Source organism: Cetorhinus maximus, chromosome 10, assembly GCF_964194155.1.
Source record: "Cetorhinus maximus chromosome 10, sCetMax3.hap1.1, whole genome shotgun sequence".
In the NCBI taxonomy this organism is placed as follows: Eukaryota; Metazoa; Chordata; class Chondrichthyes; order Lamniformes; family Cetorhinidae; genus Cetorhinus; species Cetorhinus maximus.
Genome location: NC_135888.1, coordinates 30,392,862 through 30,410,979, shown reverse-complemented (window position 1 = coordinate 30,410,979; position 18,118 = coordinate 30,392,862). Strand labels below are relative to the sequence as shown.

Below are 18,118 nucleotides of genomic sequence, written 5' to 3'. Positions count from 1 at the left end.
CTACCAACAAAATGGCATCTGTTATGGCTGGCAACTGCACTGCCAAAAATGTGGTTTCAAGTCGTGCCTCTAATGACAGCACAAACACCATCACCTTGCAGACAGGAATGATCAAAAAACATAGCCACAAGTGGGTTGAAAAGCTGTCAATTTCCTCTGCACAAACAAACAAAATAATTTTCAGCATCAGTCATCCTGTAAAGACCTTCCCCGGCTATTGGAGAAAGTGTTCTCCCTTAGAGTTGATCTGGTAGGACCCATTCTGCATCATATATGAGGCAATGTCTAAAGCAGTGAAACTGGGAGCAGCCACTTCACAGAGCCACTTCAGGAGGTGATTGATAGAGCATAATCTTTCACTATCTCTTCTGTCACACAAGGAATCAGGACACTGAACAAATGATACTAGTATTGCAGTAAGACTGTGAAGTAGTTCTAATCCCAAATGGCCAAAGGAGTGAATGAACAAATTTATTGTTTAAAGTGGCTTTCCAAATCCCATGTATAGGTAGTGACATCACTGCATTACTGATAATCCTGTAGGCCATACTCAGTATGTAAAAAGTAGAAAACACTTAGTGAACAGGTCACAGCATGAGACAGAATCTAATCCTCACTTCGATGTAAATTAACGCAAGAGATAGAGGAACTAAAGCACTGGGGAAATTATCACACAGCAACTGTCTTCTAATAGAGAATGTGACACAATAGATAGGTTCTGCACCATGGACTGAGCATTAACCATCACAAATAGCAAAATTTATAAAAACATTTAGGAAATCTGTCAACTTTCAAGCAAATGATTAAATAGCTCTTGTCTGACTGTCTACTCCAAATCATGTAAAATACCATCAAATCATATTTTTAATCCATACTTCACCAGACAGGGAAGAATTTGATTTCAATGCTGAGATTAACCAGATAAACCCAGAATACCACCTTTAACTTTAAGCAACAACATTCTCAAGTAATTTGCGATTCATTTCTGGCCTCCTTGTTTTAAAATAATTTGCTACTGGTCACATCTTTCAGTTCACATTTCCTCCCACAGTGTAGGGAGCACCTGCAACTTAGACAATTGTGTACAATTTTTTTTGTCAACTCAATGGCAGCATGGAGGAATCAAGAACAATGTTGATTCAATGCCAGTTTACCCATTGTATAGAAGCAGGCCCATCAGTATCTACAAGCTCAGTGTCTGTGCTTGAGTCCCAGGAGAGGGTAGGTCTGGTGTCTGTTGTGAGGAAGGTGGGAAAGAATAGATCTCCTGTTGTCCATGCTTCAAGTTTCTAGCAAACCATTAGTTTCTCTTGATAATCAAGTCAATTTAAACTTTATTAATTTTGTACCTAAATCATTCCAAGGCCTTGCCTCTCTAAGGGGAATGAGGCTAATAGCACTTCCATTGGCCTTTACAAGCATGATAGGCAGAATGGCCTCTTTCTGTGCCATATGATTCTAACTCTGTAACCTCCTCTAGCACAAATATGCTCCCCCACACCCTCTTCCTCTTGTGCAAATCCTCTCCCGTTGCCCAACCTTTGGCAGCAATGCTTTCAGTCAACTATATTCCACTCTGTGAAAATCCAAGCTACCTCTCCTCCTTCTTTAAAAACTCATTAAAGCCCACCTCTATGACCAACCTTTTGATCATTGCTGCTAATACAATTCCCACCATCTAAAGAGAATGTGTTGCTGTTAACACAATTTGCCCACTATAAAAAGTGGCCAGTTCAGCCATATTGGATCAAATCTATTCATTTTGATCTCAGCATTAAGCTTCGTTTCATTGTTCCAAACTGAAACTAGCTAAGATCTTCTCTGCAGGCTAGAATCAATCAAAACTCAGCTATTAACGATTAAACATCAGCCTATGAGCTCAAGGCTAGTTTTGGCTGTGCGTTTCTCTCTTCCTCTTCACCATTGTAATTTAATGCCTTTGATGAATTCAGCAACTAAAACAAAAGGCCAATTTCGCAAATGCAGGGAAATAACAAGGTACACATAAGTGAAGAACCTTTGGAACTGCTCAAAATAACCAGCACGTCGACTATGTTATAACAAAGGTTTTATAACTGACTCTCATATTACTGGCAAACATCATTTGCACAAAATAGGCGCAGCCTGTGGTAAGCGTGGTCGGTGTCAGTTGTACTTGTTGCTTAACAGGCCACGACATTGTGTAATGAAGTTCCTCATTCTTTTATTACTGCAGAACTCAAGATATATCTTATTAGGGGGATGTTGATAGATAGAAAATACTTGATTCCCAGTTAATTAAAATATGATAAATTTGGAATGATGTACAAACTATGATCTAAATTCAAAACCTGCTCCCAAAAGTGACTTTTCCCCTTTGTTCCACCTCACAAAATTCCAGAAGTTGAAATGTTCTATGTGAGGTTTCGTGAGAATGGGAATCTACTATTTTGTACATGAACTGGTAACCATCAAAGTGAAGGATAACAGGACAGGGTAATAGAACATCAGTACGCTCCAGGTCCTAATGATAGAAATTTCTATGTTTGTTCAACTTTGTACAGAACTATTCATCCAGAGAATCACTGTACAAGAACAGTGAGAGAAAGGTGGGGCCATTTCTTCAGACTTTCTATCAATCTGAGATGCTTTGTTCTGGTTTTTGAAGGCTTGATGAAAGGCTAACGCCTTCTCTTTCCAGGGCAGTTCTTCAGCATATAATTTTTTCTCATCAGATGTTAAATTAACATAGTCCTAATACAATTTCATGTGGTGCACTGTGTATAATAGTCTCTAGCTGGTGCTACAAAGGACTCCCGATGTTTGACTAGAAATAATGAAAGGGTATTTGGCAGAATCATTATGGAAATGTAATAATAATATACATCTAATGGCATCTGTGAGAGCTTTCACAGAAGGTAACCATTTTGTAGAAGTTCTATAATCCTTGCACCCTAGGAGAATCCTTCTTTGGTATTACTGGAATAATAAGCCATGCAAAATGAATATAATTTCCACATTAGCTTTACTTACAATGGCTTAACAAAGTCCAATATCAGATATAAGTGTTGACCCAGTGGATGAACTATTAAATCATACAGATTTTATGTCTAACTATTATTACTGTTCAGTAATGATCTGACTTTGTGGACGTTTTATTTTATTTTTTTCACACAGGCTGCACTCCTACTGATGTTTGATATATTTTACATAGTTATTATAAGGATACTCTATGTAATTCTTCTGCAGGTGTAACTTTTGTTTGATGGCTAAAATAAGTCACTTACAGACTACGAGATTTTTATTTACAACGTCCTTTGCCCAATGGAGAACATTGTCTGGTAGGAATGGAAAATCGATCTCAAATGTGAGGCTTTTGTGGTTCCCTATATTGTGTAAAATGTACCCAGAGGTTATTAAATCTAATGTAGACTGAATTGTTATCCAGTGTTTCCCCTGCTGTGATTGTTATAATTTCAAATTTCCATAAGCAAGAATTTGTCTTTTTAACCTCTACTCAGACATTTTAAAATACATTTTTGGGTCGCAAAATGTGGGTGCCAACTAACAAGGCTAGGATTTGTAGCCCATCCCGAGCAGTCCTTGAAAAGGTGATGGTGACCTATCTTCTTGAACCTGTGTGATGAAGGTACTCCCAAGAGCAATTAGGCAGGGAGTTCCAGTATTTTCACCCAACAATGATGAAGGAATGGTGATCTATGTCCAAGTGTGACTTGGATGGGAACTTGGAGTTGATGGAGTTCCCATGTACCTGCAACCCTTCTAGGTGGCGAAAGGTGCAAGTTTGGGAGATGGTGTTAAAGAAACTCCGTCTCAGATATCCATTACTCAGCCATTAATTAGCTTTTCCATCTTTTCACAGCTTTCAGGCTTTTAAAACCCAAGCTTACCATAAGTTAATGACCACTTCCTGATTTATCCTCCACTCCTTTTAACTTTAGTAATGTCTGGGATCGAGCTTTGGCTCCTCATCAGCTTTCTCCTTAAAAAAAAATAAAAACAACCTCTGCAAGAAAATAAACTAAAATGGAGAGAAGGCTGAAATATTTCTACACTGTGTGGGTCTGGAAACCTCTTACGTGTACAGAAAGCTGAGTGTTTAATTTCACTGCTGCAAATTACTCTGAAAATTGCAGAAAGTAACGCCCTGCAAGGTGTTTTGTGCTTTTTTAATGCAAATATCTCAATAGTAACAGCATTTCAAACAGTGTGTGACACCTGAACAAGCAATCTTCCATCCAAATGCCAACTCATCAGTATAGTGTCCCTGATAAGATTGATCACAGTACATCTTCTGCTGCTGCTTCACCTTTCTCAGTGCTGTGGGAAGGCATTGCTGACAGACAGCAGATCAACACAAAATTGATTTTTATTTAGCAATGATTATTCTACCATCAAGAGGCTCCTGTCACATCCCTGTATTTGCTAGGTTCTAAGATATACTAATTGGTGAATTAGAAATTTCCATTCACTTACCCTGACAACACCCCCAAAACAAGGTTGAGCATGAAGAAAGATCCAATGATGATCAGAGGGATGAAATACAACCAATTCCAGGCATTCCCCGAGGCATCATTTGCCTGTTAAATAAATAGCAAAGACAGGACTCCAGTGAAATGTGAGAACAGGCAAACACATCTGTATAGTCAGCTCATTTTAGTTACAAAATTACATGAAGCAGAACTGAAGAAGCTGCAATCTTAAGAACATTGAATCTGTACTAAAATGTTCTTAGTTTGTTGACTTTAACTATATATGCCTTATTTATTGGACACTGCTATTATTGCACATTTTAAATGCAGCACATTTATTGTTTGCAATATCAGAAAATATTGGCACTTATTCCAGTAATATGACAAAAGGCCTTCTGGCCCAACTAACTCAAGGCTCTATTATCCTAAAAACAGCTCTATTTGGATGTTTGTTAAGAGCAGATTCCAGCAGGCTGGCATTCATGGCACAGCCTTCAATTCACCTAAAAAGATCCAGCAGAGGATTCAAATGTATTATCCACACCGTCACCCTTGACTCCTTTATCTCAACAAGAGACTTTATTGACCCAACTTTTTGTTCATCTCCAATTTTACCACCTAAATAAAGGAACTGGATTTAGTAGTCTAAATGCTGGGAGCTGGCTCACAGATGCCAAAACTCAGGAATCTAACACAACTAATTGCTGGTATAAAAGCAGTCAACATCCCCCAATCTAGCATCCAGCTAGATTTTCAACACCCTTGCTGTTTGTTCCTCTTTATGTTGCCTGATGTGTTACTACTCATGCAATAACAATTATATAAAGGTGTGAATTAAACTGAAGGCAAGCTGAAGACTCTGCTAATAACATCAATGGTAAAACAATCAATAGGATGTGATGATACTCTGGAGTTGCACTAGAGTCCCAATTATAATAAGGTAATTTGAAATATCTGTGAAAGTACGGCAAGAAGATGGTGGCAGTTACTGAACCCACCTTCACTACTGCAGCATAAAGCATATTAACCTAATAGCTCTTCTCATTTGTGTCTCAAGTTTTAAAAGGCAACGTTACACAAATTCCAAATAAAATGCAGCTAATGTACAACCCAAATAACCTCATAAAGGGCACCAACTACTGACGCCTGAACTATAATGTGCATTTGGTGTTGGTGTGGTACAAAACTAGTCATAATACAGCTGTTGGATCAAATGCATTTGGAGTTTTACAATCACTGAAGACCTTGAGTTATGAGCCCATTGTACAGTGATAGCACTTTAGATCCTCTTGCACCTTCGTGCTTAATTAGTCTTCCAAGTCAGTTCTTCCAATTATGTCATAATCACATAAAAAAATAAATAGAAAATTCAAAGAAGGATGTTATAATCACAACTCCTCATATCAGTGATTTTTATACTGCGTCCTTTTCTATAAGTCGGGTGGTAACAAACATCTATAGCTAATACAAGTCAGCTTTAAAGCAATTTTCTCATCTATAGAAATTTCCCAAAGTTGTATTTATTCAGGATCATTAAATGATTCCAAATAAGTGCCACCTTAGACATGAGACAATTAGCTTCTCAATTGACGATGGGAATACCTTTCTATAACAGAACAACTTAACATGACTCATTATCATTTATAAAGATGGGAATCAGCATCAAGGTAATACTTATTATGCTGAACCTTGACTGCATCATTTCAACTGTCTCATTTAATGTGACCCAAGGGCCTACAGAAACCTCTTATGTTGAGGCCCATTGTGCTAAAATATCTCTCGATCAAGTTCTGCTTTCATGAATACAATTAGGTAGACGGCAGTTTTCTTGGTACCTGAGTACTATATTTGTCAATCTACAGCATTTTGTGCTCCAGTCCATATGCTTAAGACAAAGGAACTTAACATTCAAACTCTGGAAAAATGGATTTAAACTAAAGATCCACAGCTTCCTTGATAGCTCAGCTGTTAAATAAGCCAACCAGTGTGAAACTAAACCACACAGATGCAGATTTTATCCACAGTCTTTAGTGAGGTAGCTAATCTTAGCAAGAGCATCAATAGCTGTGACAAATGGCCTCAGCAATTCTTGGAAGCAAAAGAAAATTAATATTCAGCCAAGTTTTCACTTCCCATTTCTATCTTTCCTGCAGGAGAATGTGTGTACGGGTGTGAGCATGCCAAGAACAGGACTGATGTTGCCATGATGGGGAGATGGCGGCATAGTGGTAATGTCACTAGACTAATAATCTAGAGGCTCAGGCTAATGCCCAGGGGCACAAGTTCAAATCCTACTGCAGTAGCTGGTAGAATTTAAATTCAATTAATATAATCCGGAATTGAAAACTCAATTCAGAAATGGTAACCATGAAGCTATCATTGATTGTCATAAAAACCCATCTGCTTCACTAATGTCCTTAGTATAGGAAATCTGTCATCCTTACCTGGTCTGGCCTACATGTGACTCCAGGCCCATTGCATTGTGGTTGACTCTTAACTGCCCTCTGAAACGGCCTAGCAACGTCTCAAGGGCAATCTAGGATGGGCAACAAATGCTGGCCTTGCCAGCAACACCCACATCTCATGAAAGAATAAAGGGGAAAAAATGGCCCCCTCAATCAAAAGAAAACTGTCAACAAATTGCTGCATAGGCTTACACGTGACCAATACATACTGTAATAAGGGAGCATAAAGCACCCATAGGTCAATACCTCTGCAAACCTCAACACCATCAGTTACAGTAGATTCTGGCCCAATGCCCAACTACCCACCATCCTAATAAACAGAACTGTATTGTCAGGTATGAACCTCCGTGCAATTATTCATAAGTATTGTAAAATATATACTACAGCACATACTCTGCAAACCATGTCTTGACAGAATTGCAACATTTGAATCTTCCTGTAATAATAGTCATAATTTGTATTTGTTAATATAAGGTTTTATGAATATACCCACAATCAGTAAAGCAGTTTAACGATTCAGTACTATTGGCAAGGGACCACCTTATAATATTGAAACATATTTCAACTCAGAGCTGATCAGTTGAAGGATAGAACTAATTTCAACTGTGGATGCCTGAACTTGACAGATAGATACACTGATCGTACCACAATAATGCTGAAGTTAAAAAATGGATTGAACCATTCAGTAACTGGAGATTGTCCAGATAGTATAGTTCAGATGAGCAAGTAAAATATTTGAAATTTGGAAAAAGCTTAAATGGGGGAGGGATTGTTTCCATCATGAAATTTCACACCCAAATGTTACAAAGGTATTTTTAATACTGCAATGAGTTGTTCTGATATCACTTATATCACTGTTCAGTACATTTTCATTAATTCAATGCTTTGTGTGAAGATAGTGTCTCTTCAAAATTTAAACGAAAAGTATATTTTTGTATAAAATCTTCAATTTGGGCCTTCAAAGTACTGTGGGCAGCAATGTGATGCTCAAAAACTCCTTCTCAAGGGCAATTAGGGATGGGCAACAAATGCTGGCCTTGCCAGCAATACTCACATCCCATGAATGAATTAATAAACTTGACCTTCAATCATCACAGTTATCCTGAATTTAGTCAAACAGTACACACTTCTATTATTGCATGAGCGCATCGCTATCCCATCAATGTCTTCATGTGTATTTTGTCCTGGAATTCCTGTACATACTTGTCTGATTCCTTTTCTGAGCTTCCAATGTCAGCACTTATAGAGGATTGAAAATAATGAGTGTCACATTTGTGGCAACCATTATAAGCAAGGAAAAAATCCATCTTTAAAGGAAGTTAATCAAAAGATAGCTAGACATCTTTGTCATATTTCCTTATCAAGTAGCTAAAGCATGAGGTTCTGTTAATTGAACACAGCTCCTGGTGTCCCCAACTACTCCTTCAAAAAACAGTAGACAGCAGACATGAGGCATGGGGACCTGAAGCAAATCAATGCTGCAATATCTAGGAAATGCAACAAAGTCGGCAGCCTTGACTGGAGAACAATCACACCAAAAGGTGTTCTGAAATAAGACATTGGGCAGAATCATCCATGCCCACTGACATTAGGCGTGCTCGGTGGCATGAGCAGACAATATGGCAGGAGGCCAAAAATCGGTTTTGCGACGTTGTGAAACCAGTTTGCAATAGTCCACCCAGTCCGTCGATGGCGGGCCACGTTTCCCGCCATCGGATGTCGGGAACCTCATTGTAATACATCTGCATATCATTGTAAGGCCAGCCCACTGGAGTCATCCTGCCACACTGGATCGTTCGTCCACATTGGCGTGCAATCATAAGCAACATAAATGACGTGCACCTGGCTTGTTTGTCTATCTTGCTTTGGGCAGCACTAGCAGTCATCAGCATCAGGCTTCGCAGACAGTAACACTGCACTTTTAGGAGGGCTCACGGGCAGGTCTCTACCTACCAGACCAGCCAAAAAGCAGGGGTGGCTTTGTATGGCTGCAGGGCTAGGGCTTGTTTGGGGAAGGGGGGGAAGTGGCCACAGGCAAAGGAAGAGGCTGCAGTGTGAGGGCTTATAGAGGCAGGGGACTATCCCAGGGTTTGTGTGGAGACGCAACTTGATCTGTGCAAATGGCCTCAAGATGGTGAGGCTGAGGAAGCAGTCTCCAGAGCAGATGAGGCCAGATGGAGATGTGAGGGTATGTGTGTGAGAATGGGTGGTGATGTCCCTTGAGCTGCCAGTGAATGTGTGATAGACTTGAGTGTGTGAGTTGAGTGATGTGATGGTTGCCTTACCCTGGCGGCACAGATGAGATCATTCATCCTCTATTTGCATTGGATGGCCAACCTCTTCTGTGCAGCATTGGCACTGATCACTACTGTCATCGCCTACCAAGTCGGAGTGGTAATGTTGCTGCCCCTCTTGCAGCCAGAGCGGGGGTAGAGGACATCACGGCGGGCCTCCACAGCATCTAAAAGGCACTCAAGGGATGCGTCACTAATCCTGGGGGCTGCAGTCTTCTTGCCTTTTGGGGTCATGTCTTATTTGAAGCAGTCCTGGCCTAGAAGCACTGAGAGGTGTGCGCACGGCTGTACTTTAAATGTTGGGCCTGGTGTAATGAAACGCCGCGATGATGGCATGGCAGGCAAATCAGAGCCCACCTGCCATGAAAATGGCATGTTTCCGGGGAATGCATAATTAATACCGTGGGTTTGAGTCGATACAGCGTGAGAAGCTGCCATTGCAGCCGGCAGATAAACATCGTTTTACTAGCCTGCTACCACATTTAGCGCAAATCTGGGATGATTCCGCCCATTAATTCTAAATTGGGGCTTTTTTTAGTCAAATCTTTGATGACAGATTGACTGCCCAGAACATTCCTTTAAAAATCCTTTAAGCTCCATTTCGCCTGATTAAATTCCTACTTTATAAATTCAGTGACATTTATGTCAAGCATTCATGTTAATATTTCTTAAAATATCTAAAACAATGCTGTGATCTCAATAAATCAGAAACTGAACTGGACTAGCCATATAAAAACTGTGGCTACTAGAGCAGGTCAGAGGCTAGGAATCGTGTGGCATGTGACTCACTTCCTGACTCCCCAAAGCCTGTCCACTATCTACAAGGCACAAGTCAGGATTGGGATGGAATACCATCAACTTGCCTGGATGAGTGCAGCTCCAACAACACTCACGAAGCTTGACCATTCAGGACAAAGCAGCCCACTTGATTGGCATCCCTTCCACAAACATCCACTACTGGCGACGCACAGTAGCATCAATGTGTACCACCTATCTACAAGATGCACTGCAGGAACTCCCCAAGGCTCCTTAGATAGCACCTTCCAAACCCACGGCTGCTACCATCTAGAAGAACAAGGGCAGCAAATACATGGGAACACCATCGCCTGGAAGTTCCTCTGCAAGCCACTCACCATCCTGACTTGGAAATATATCGCCGCTCCTTCACTGTCACTGGATCAAAATCCTGGAACTCCCTCCCTAACAGTACTGTGGGTGTACCTACACCACATGGACTGCAGCGGTTCAAGAAGGCAGCTCACCACCACCTTCTCAAGGGCAACTGGGGATGGGCAATAAATGCTGGCCCAGCCAACCATGCCCACATCCTATGAATGAATTTTAAAAATCTTTTGTGGAAGGTTTTCAGAAAATCATTCTCAATGTTACAATCCAGCCTACCTTTCTCTGGTCATATTAGCTCATCATTTTTTGATGTTTTTTACCGAGTTCAATTATGGGGCTCGTTAATTTTTGTGGTCTCAAGCCACATCAAAAATGGCCTTATTACCTTGTAATTGCTGGAGGTGGGGTGGGGGTGCTGGGGGATGGGTACCACAAGGCGGCCTGTGGTCTTTGAATGGGCTGTTCAGAGGGCAATCCTACTCCTCCCAGCTCCAAATTGAGGGATGTATGTTCATTATGGGTCCCTTTAAGCACCATCTATTAGACTCTAAAGTAGACCTGGTTTTCCTGAACATAGACAGCACTGGCTACCTTAAGACAAACCAATCTTGCAGAGGCATTAGGCCTCTCATTTGGGTATGTTTACCAGTGCCATGTCTGGCTTGTGATGAACGCACATTTCCTCTGAGCAATATTGGAACTTATGAGACTATCCAGCACTCAAAATACTGGCACCATATGGGCAAATTACTAGGCCTGAATTTTAAATATATGATTAAATCAAAGCTACTTTATGAGATCTATACCATTTTAAACTGTAAGAAAATCTGTTCTGATGTGGTATTTTAATGTAAGCAATGGCAAGGCATATTTCACAACTATTGATTTTTAGGGATTAAGTGATTCCCATAGGCAAATGGTACAAAAAGGCCAACTACAACATGTACTTTCATAAGCTTAAATAAGACTTCAAATTGTGCAGTCTTAGTTTTAAGCTTTGCAATAACTAAACAGTACTATGTTACTACAGAATACTTTGCCAACAACCTAGAATGGGTTGCAGAACTTGAAATATGATGTTAATGAGAAATCAATTCTCAACACTGTTAAAGACGATTCATTGGCCTTTTGTTTTTGATTGATGCTGCAGCTTATTCAGGACATGGAGCTCTCTAGGATGAAACACGTCTAAAGCCAAAGATTGTCAATCAGTACCAACAACATAATTTGCAAAACTATGCAGCCATGCATATCGTGTCATCAACCCACTTACTCTGTACTGTATGAAAGCAGCTTTCACGCCTACATTTCCCATTGGTCTGCAGAACCAACTGGCAGTTGAAACACATATCTAATTGTGTTGCTCCCTGAACATTGCATTTGTCTGAGATATATCAGTTGAAAGTCTTGAGTTGACATTAGCTTGCAATTTCTGCAGACGAGACTGTAGTGATTGAGGGAATGTTTAAAATATCATCACATCCTCAGATCACAAATACATTCAGCCTTTTACGTTGTGTGTAAACAATTTGCTGTGTGAAATGCTTAAAGTCAAATAGCTAAAATAGAAAAAAATATACTTGCTATGCAACCCTTCACATCTGCAGGTTCGGTCAAACTGAAAACAAATATTATAGTTGGAATGTACTTCACGCCCAAGCCACTACAACTGTTTTTATTTATGGCTTTTATTTATAAATTCCTGTACACATGCTTCTGCCCAAAGTAGCTGTCTTTCTGGCTTAGAGAAATATAAAGCATATATCCTCCCTTAGCCTTTGCACCAAATGACTTCCCATTGTTGGTGATTCCAATCTTAATCCAAGCTCCCTTTCCCCTCTCTCCTCTGCTATCTTTGGTTCCATTCGCTTCTGGTGTTAATGGTTGTTTCTTTTTTTAATGGCAAAATAATGACCTAGATAAACACAATGGGTAATAAAAAATGCATCCCCCAGTGGAAGCTTTCACTATTACAGGTTTGTATCCTCCTCTCTCAACTACACACAATATTCTGGTTCTGAAGAGAGTGAGGACCTAATTGGTGAAAACCAATTTAGTGCTTGGACCTGTAGCTGCCTCAGCCTTCTTCAGGATTTCTGAATTAATGGCTTTAAATTGTAGCCACTTAGGGAGTAATTCTGACTTTGGGGGATTGTGTAAAAAGGGTGATATCAGATCAGCTACCTGTTGTATATCTCTCCTGATTTGCTTTTCCATTAACATCAATGGAAATCAAATTTGAGGAAGATGTTTTATGGGCAGCTGATCCAATATCTTCTGGTTTACATTATTGGCAAATGTCAAAATTACTTCTTCATTGTTTGAACTTCTATAGTTTTTTCTAAAGATGTAAACTTTCATCCCTGAATTGTTGTCATAGTGGGGTCAAGGTAAGTTTGTCTCCAAAGCTTTTTTGAGGGTTTTTATGTAGCGGGAGAGGCGAGCGGGCTCACAGCGTCTCAACTTCTGACTACAGAGTGGGGCCGGAGATCAGGCCTGCCCACTGCGGGCATTTATTGCGGGGCACTAGGTCCTGTCCAGCAGGGGTCTTCAGCCTGGGAGGATGCCAGGTAGGGGGATCCATGCCGGCTTTGGGGCTCACCTTGGAACAGGAGCCGAAGTCCTGAAGAAGCTGAGTGCGGGCTGAAGAAAGCTGGAGGTGGGGCCTGAGCCAGGAGTGTGGGCTGGAGAAGGATGCACCAGAAGCCTTGTGAAGAGGAATAGAAAGCAGGACTGCAGCCAGGAGCTGGGCAACAGAACAAGCCTGGTGAGTCACTGCATTGAGGGGCCAAAGCCCTGTTCAGGGCAGGGATTTGGCACATCGGTGGTGAATATTCTCTGTAAATAGTTTGATTCTTAGAGTTACTCTTTCCCTTGAAAGTTAATACAGTTTTGATGCCCGTGGAATGAAGGCATTTTTTTTCACTTTCAGGCAGTCCTTGTGCTTTAATCCCACATTACATTTACAAGTAATTTCTGAGATTGATGAAGTTATAAGAAACATATGTGACTGTTGCCCCTTGCAGCTTCGAGTGGAAGTGCTGTTCCTTTTAATCCCTGTACTCTTATATCTATATAAGGGAATTTGCTGCATTGTAATAGTCACCTTACCTGGTAGGGGAGTGTTAGTCCTTATTCCTAAAAAGATCATTAAATGCTTTCCTGCACTGTTAAGAGGCCTGGTTATTCCATAAACTTTGTATTTCAGGAGATCCTTCCCATATCAATATCCCGAGTTGGTTGCTTATTGGATGTTGCAGTCATTTTACAACAGATTTACTGGGCTTGCAGATGGTGAATTAGAAAGTTTTACTGACACTCTGTCTATTCAAAGGACTTGTATCTTCAAATTGTTGCATGTCTCAGATCCATCATCTCAGCCTTCAGCTAGAATTAGGATTCTCAAGTTGTTATGCCAATCAGTTGTCAAGTGTGTCCCACTCATCTCATACAAACTGATCCTTTTTCATTAAGTAGGTTATGAAGTGCTGCAGCAAGAGGGAACAAGCCTGATGCCTTCTACATCAAACAAGCTGCTTTTTTTTCACAAGTTTAACAACAGGGATTTTGTTTTCCTTCATAGTTTTTTTTAATAGAATCATACAGTTCAGATGGAGGCCAATTAGGCCATCGTATCTATACCGTTTTGAAATCGCTATCCAATTCGTCCCATTCCCTTTCCCTTTTCCCAGAAAATATCTTCTCATTTCTACTCTGGATATTTTGCCAAGTCTGCGTCCTCTGGTTACCGTCCATTTACCCTATTAAGACCCTTTACAATGTTGACCACCTCTATCAAATCTCCCCTTAAGTTTCTCTATTCTAAGGTGTAGAGAAAAGTTTGACTGTCATTTTGTATTGTGAGACTAATATTCTATCAGGACCAACTGGAACACATCAGCATTAAAATATTCCTTTTCTACCTATCATCTGAAGTTGCCTTGGTCTAGCAGAGACAAATCAAATGCGCTGGGTTTATGCAAGCTTTCTTTTTCATTCTAATTGCTGAGTTCTTGCAGTTATGAGGTTATTGTTATGGGCAAGAGGACTAGGCGAATTGAATTATTATTACTGTTCCGATCTTCTGCCCGTGACAGCAGTAGTTTTTAAATTTCTGGTTTAATTTGTTTCCCTTAGTATCCTGTCCCTTGTCAGAATGGGCCATCGTGTGTTTCCCACACCGTGGTTTATGAGGTCAAATGTCAAAAATTACCACACAGCAATTCTTTAAGGTAAAACAACACTAAGATTTATTTACACATTCAAAACTCGAGGGATGGATTGCAACACACATTCACTCATGAGCATACATGGTAGGAAGGCAGAGAAAGAAAGGGAAAGAAGTTACAAATTGTGATTTACTTAAAAAAAATCAAAAAGGTATTGGCATTAATTCACGTGAGTAGAAGCCAGTAAGCCAATGTCCAATGAAGGTTCTTTCAGGTGGCTTTTTCTAGTAGAATTCCTGGTCTTTGTCTTAGGAACTCGGATGAAGTGGTTGAAGATGCAGCAAAGTATTCTTGTATTCTGGGAATTAGTTCACTCTGTAGGCAAAATACAGGATTCTTTCTGGAGATCTGACTTTGAGAGAGATGGAGGTCAAAGGCAGGCTGCTGGCTTACAGTCTGGTTTTCTTTTCTGAGGTTAAACCGTAACTGAAGACAGAATCCAAAAGCTGTATAACTAAAGCAATTCAAACAGCTCAAGTCTCGGTCATGTGACAGGATGGTTTCAGGTTGTGCCATTCAGCTAATTATGTACTTTAAGGACCCTCATTAAAACCCATTGTATTTTGAGCAGATAACTGTGGAACCATTAGCACAACATTGGAGATGAAGAGTCACAAATAGCTCTGCCTTTGACCAGAGCTGGCTAGTGCAGATCTCTCATCTACTAGTCCTTTGTGTTGGCTTGGCTGGAATGTTCATAAAATGCAAGGTGTGTCACAGTCCAGGAGGTTGATGAGTTAGCCTTTGTCCATTTTTTTAACAATATAGAATTTAAACAAGAGAATATGGGAGAGAAAAAAATTTAAAGACATTTTCTTCTTCATGCCTTCTTGGCCTGACACTATTCATGTGCTGCAGCTTCAATTTGCTAAGCAAAATATGTTCTGTCCCTAGATCTGCATTTTGTACAAATGAAAGGGAATTAAGCAGAACACAGCTGAAGCCAGTCAAAGACAATGCAACCCCTTAAATCACAGCATCACTAACCTTATTCAAAACATCACTGACACAGTTCTGATGCAACTGCTCAGCAATATTCAGTCCCTTATCTGGATAGTTCATTTTAACATGATTGGACTGAATTTTACACTGGTAGCTGGGTCCCCACCCGCCTCACCATCATAAAAGTCGGAGAGGAGCCCAACCCATCTTGGTTGGCTCATCCTGAAGCCATTTCACAGCCAATGCATTGCTATTTGGCTTAAGTCAAGAATTCTGCTCCCATTGACAATGAAGCCCCACCTTCAAGTGCTGCCAGCCAATCAGACAACTGGCAAATCTCTGGTCCCAGCATCGCCACAGGGAGTGGTGGCCACTACAGCAAGTCCCAGGGGGAAGTGAGTTGCGATGGAACTGGACTTCAAGGTAAGTCCAGGGTCTCACTGGGGACAGGCTGGTAGGCCCCAGCAGAGGGGTGGGTGGACAGGGTAAAGGGAGAGGGGAAATGTGGGGGCCTCCGATTGTCACAGGGGATCAAAAAGAAGGCAGCTGCCCCCACCCATGCCTGGTTACCAACCCACCAGGTTTCACTGGACACTTGATGCTGGCCTCCCCTCTCCACGAATAAAATTCCAGCAGCGGCACGAGGAGGCCCTCAAATGTTCATTCATTGGCCATTTAAAAGCCTTAATTGACCTACACGTGAACAAGCCTCCCAACATGTCTCCTGCTGCAGGCAAAAATTGCAGCAGGGGTGGGCAGGTAGGTAGCAGGAATGATGCTGCTGGCATGGCACCAAATTTTATGGCACTCCCGCACTCTCGCTATTCAGCCCAATTATTTCAATATTTGTGTTTTGAGCAAGAAACAATATTTCTTATTTTGAACTGAAAATAATTTTATGATGTGCACATGCAGCTGTGGCTCAGTGAGTAACAATTTCACCTCTGAGTCAGAAGGTGTGCCACTCCAGGGCTTGAACACAAACATCTAGGCTGATACTCCAGTGCAGTACAAAGGGAGTGCTGCACTGTGGGAGGTGCCATCTTTCGGATCAGATGTTAAACTAAGGCCCTGTCTGCCCCATTTGTCCTCTCAGGCAAAAGATCCCATGGCATGTTTAGAAGAGGAACAGGGGAGTTATCCCCCAGTGTCTCAATACTTATCCCTCAATCAGTACCATCTTATCTGGTCATTATCACATTACTGTTGTGGGAGCTTGGTGTCTGCAAATTGGCTGCTGTGTTTTCTACATTACAAAAGTGACTACATTTCAAATGTACTTCATTGGTTGTAAAGAGCTTTGGGACATCCTGTGGTCATGAAAGATATTATATAAATGCAACTTTTCCTTTATTTTTTTACTGCCATTGTAATTCAGAAAAAAAAATCAGTTGACGCTAACGTGAACAGGTCTTCTTAATCATTAGAATATAGCAGTTCTTTCTGATTTATATTCACACCTTTTTTCACTAACACGAGTGAATGGGATAAAATATACTCACAACAGCTCAGCAGTTGTGTTTTATGGTTTTTGTGATCTTTTAATTAGAAAGAAACACATTTGTTAGAAGATGATAGCTGCACATTGAAACAATATGGATTAGATATCATCACTGTGATATTAGTGGACAAACTCTTAATGATTCTTCAATTTCATTTAGCAGAGGACAAAGTGCTAACTAATTTTAAGTCTATCAATTAATAAGATAGAAATGTCAGCTGAAAAATAACAGTTACAGAGTATTAGATTTATGAATTAATTAATAGGTCTTCTAAAGGTTCATATTCTTGTTAAATTTTTATTACATTAAAACTTTTCTGCCACAAAAATTAAATGCAAGCAAGATTTTGCCTTTAAAGAAATCCCTAATGCTGGAAATGTTGCTTAATTTCCGCTCAATATAATTCATGAGTTTTACATGGAAACTAAAATATTTGAATTGCTTATCGATGAATAAAAGGGCAATGAAGTGAAATATTACCTTAGCTAAAGTTCAGGAAAGGAACTGTTAATAAAAAAAATATAAATCTGGAATTGATTGCCTTACCATATGGAATAAATGAGTAATCTAAGAAAGTTCATTACCTTAAAAATATTCATGACCATATCAGTCCATTTACTAGCAGTATACTTGCCTGTAAAAAGACCTCAGAATGAATCACAGCTTGAAATATTGCCTATTAAGAGGTAATATGTTTGCTTAAAAATTTAATCACTGAAGTAGACTGTCATTGTAATTATTTTTCTATGTACATTTGCCACCTTACTGCAATAACAACACCAAACATAGAAACAAAGTTTCCCACCATTCTTACCTGTCGTATATGCTTAATGCATCAATGAGGGAGAAGGGAGTTATATGGGGGCAGAGTGAGAAGAGTTAACTAGAGTGGTTGGAGACTTGAGCGACGTATAAAGACCAGCATAGACCTATTGGGTTGAATGGCCTGTTCCTGTATTACAGATTCTATATAATAAAATAATCACTTAAAAACCTGACAAGAAAATTATAAAGGTAAAAAGGTATTAAATCCAGACATTACTCGGATCCCATGTCTCATTTTGAGCAAAATCATTAATTTCCAAGAAG

General features: G+C 40.2%; 1 protein-coding gene across 1 annotated transcript in view; it reads right to left on the bottom strand.

The window, feature by feature from the left end:
- Nucleotides 1-18,118, bottom strand: part of cacna1ba (calcium channel, voltage-dependent, N type, alpha 1B subunit, a) — a 721,116-nt gene that overhangs the window by 265,773 nt on the left and 437,225 nt on the right. The window contains exon 9 of the mRNA XM_078550316.1: nucleotides 4,477-4,580. Within this exon, the coding sequence (XP_078406442.1) occupies nucleotides 4,477-4,580 (104 nt within the window). The remainder of the gene's footprint in view (nucleotides 1-4,476; nucleotides 4,581-18,118) is intronic.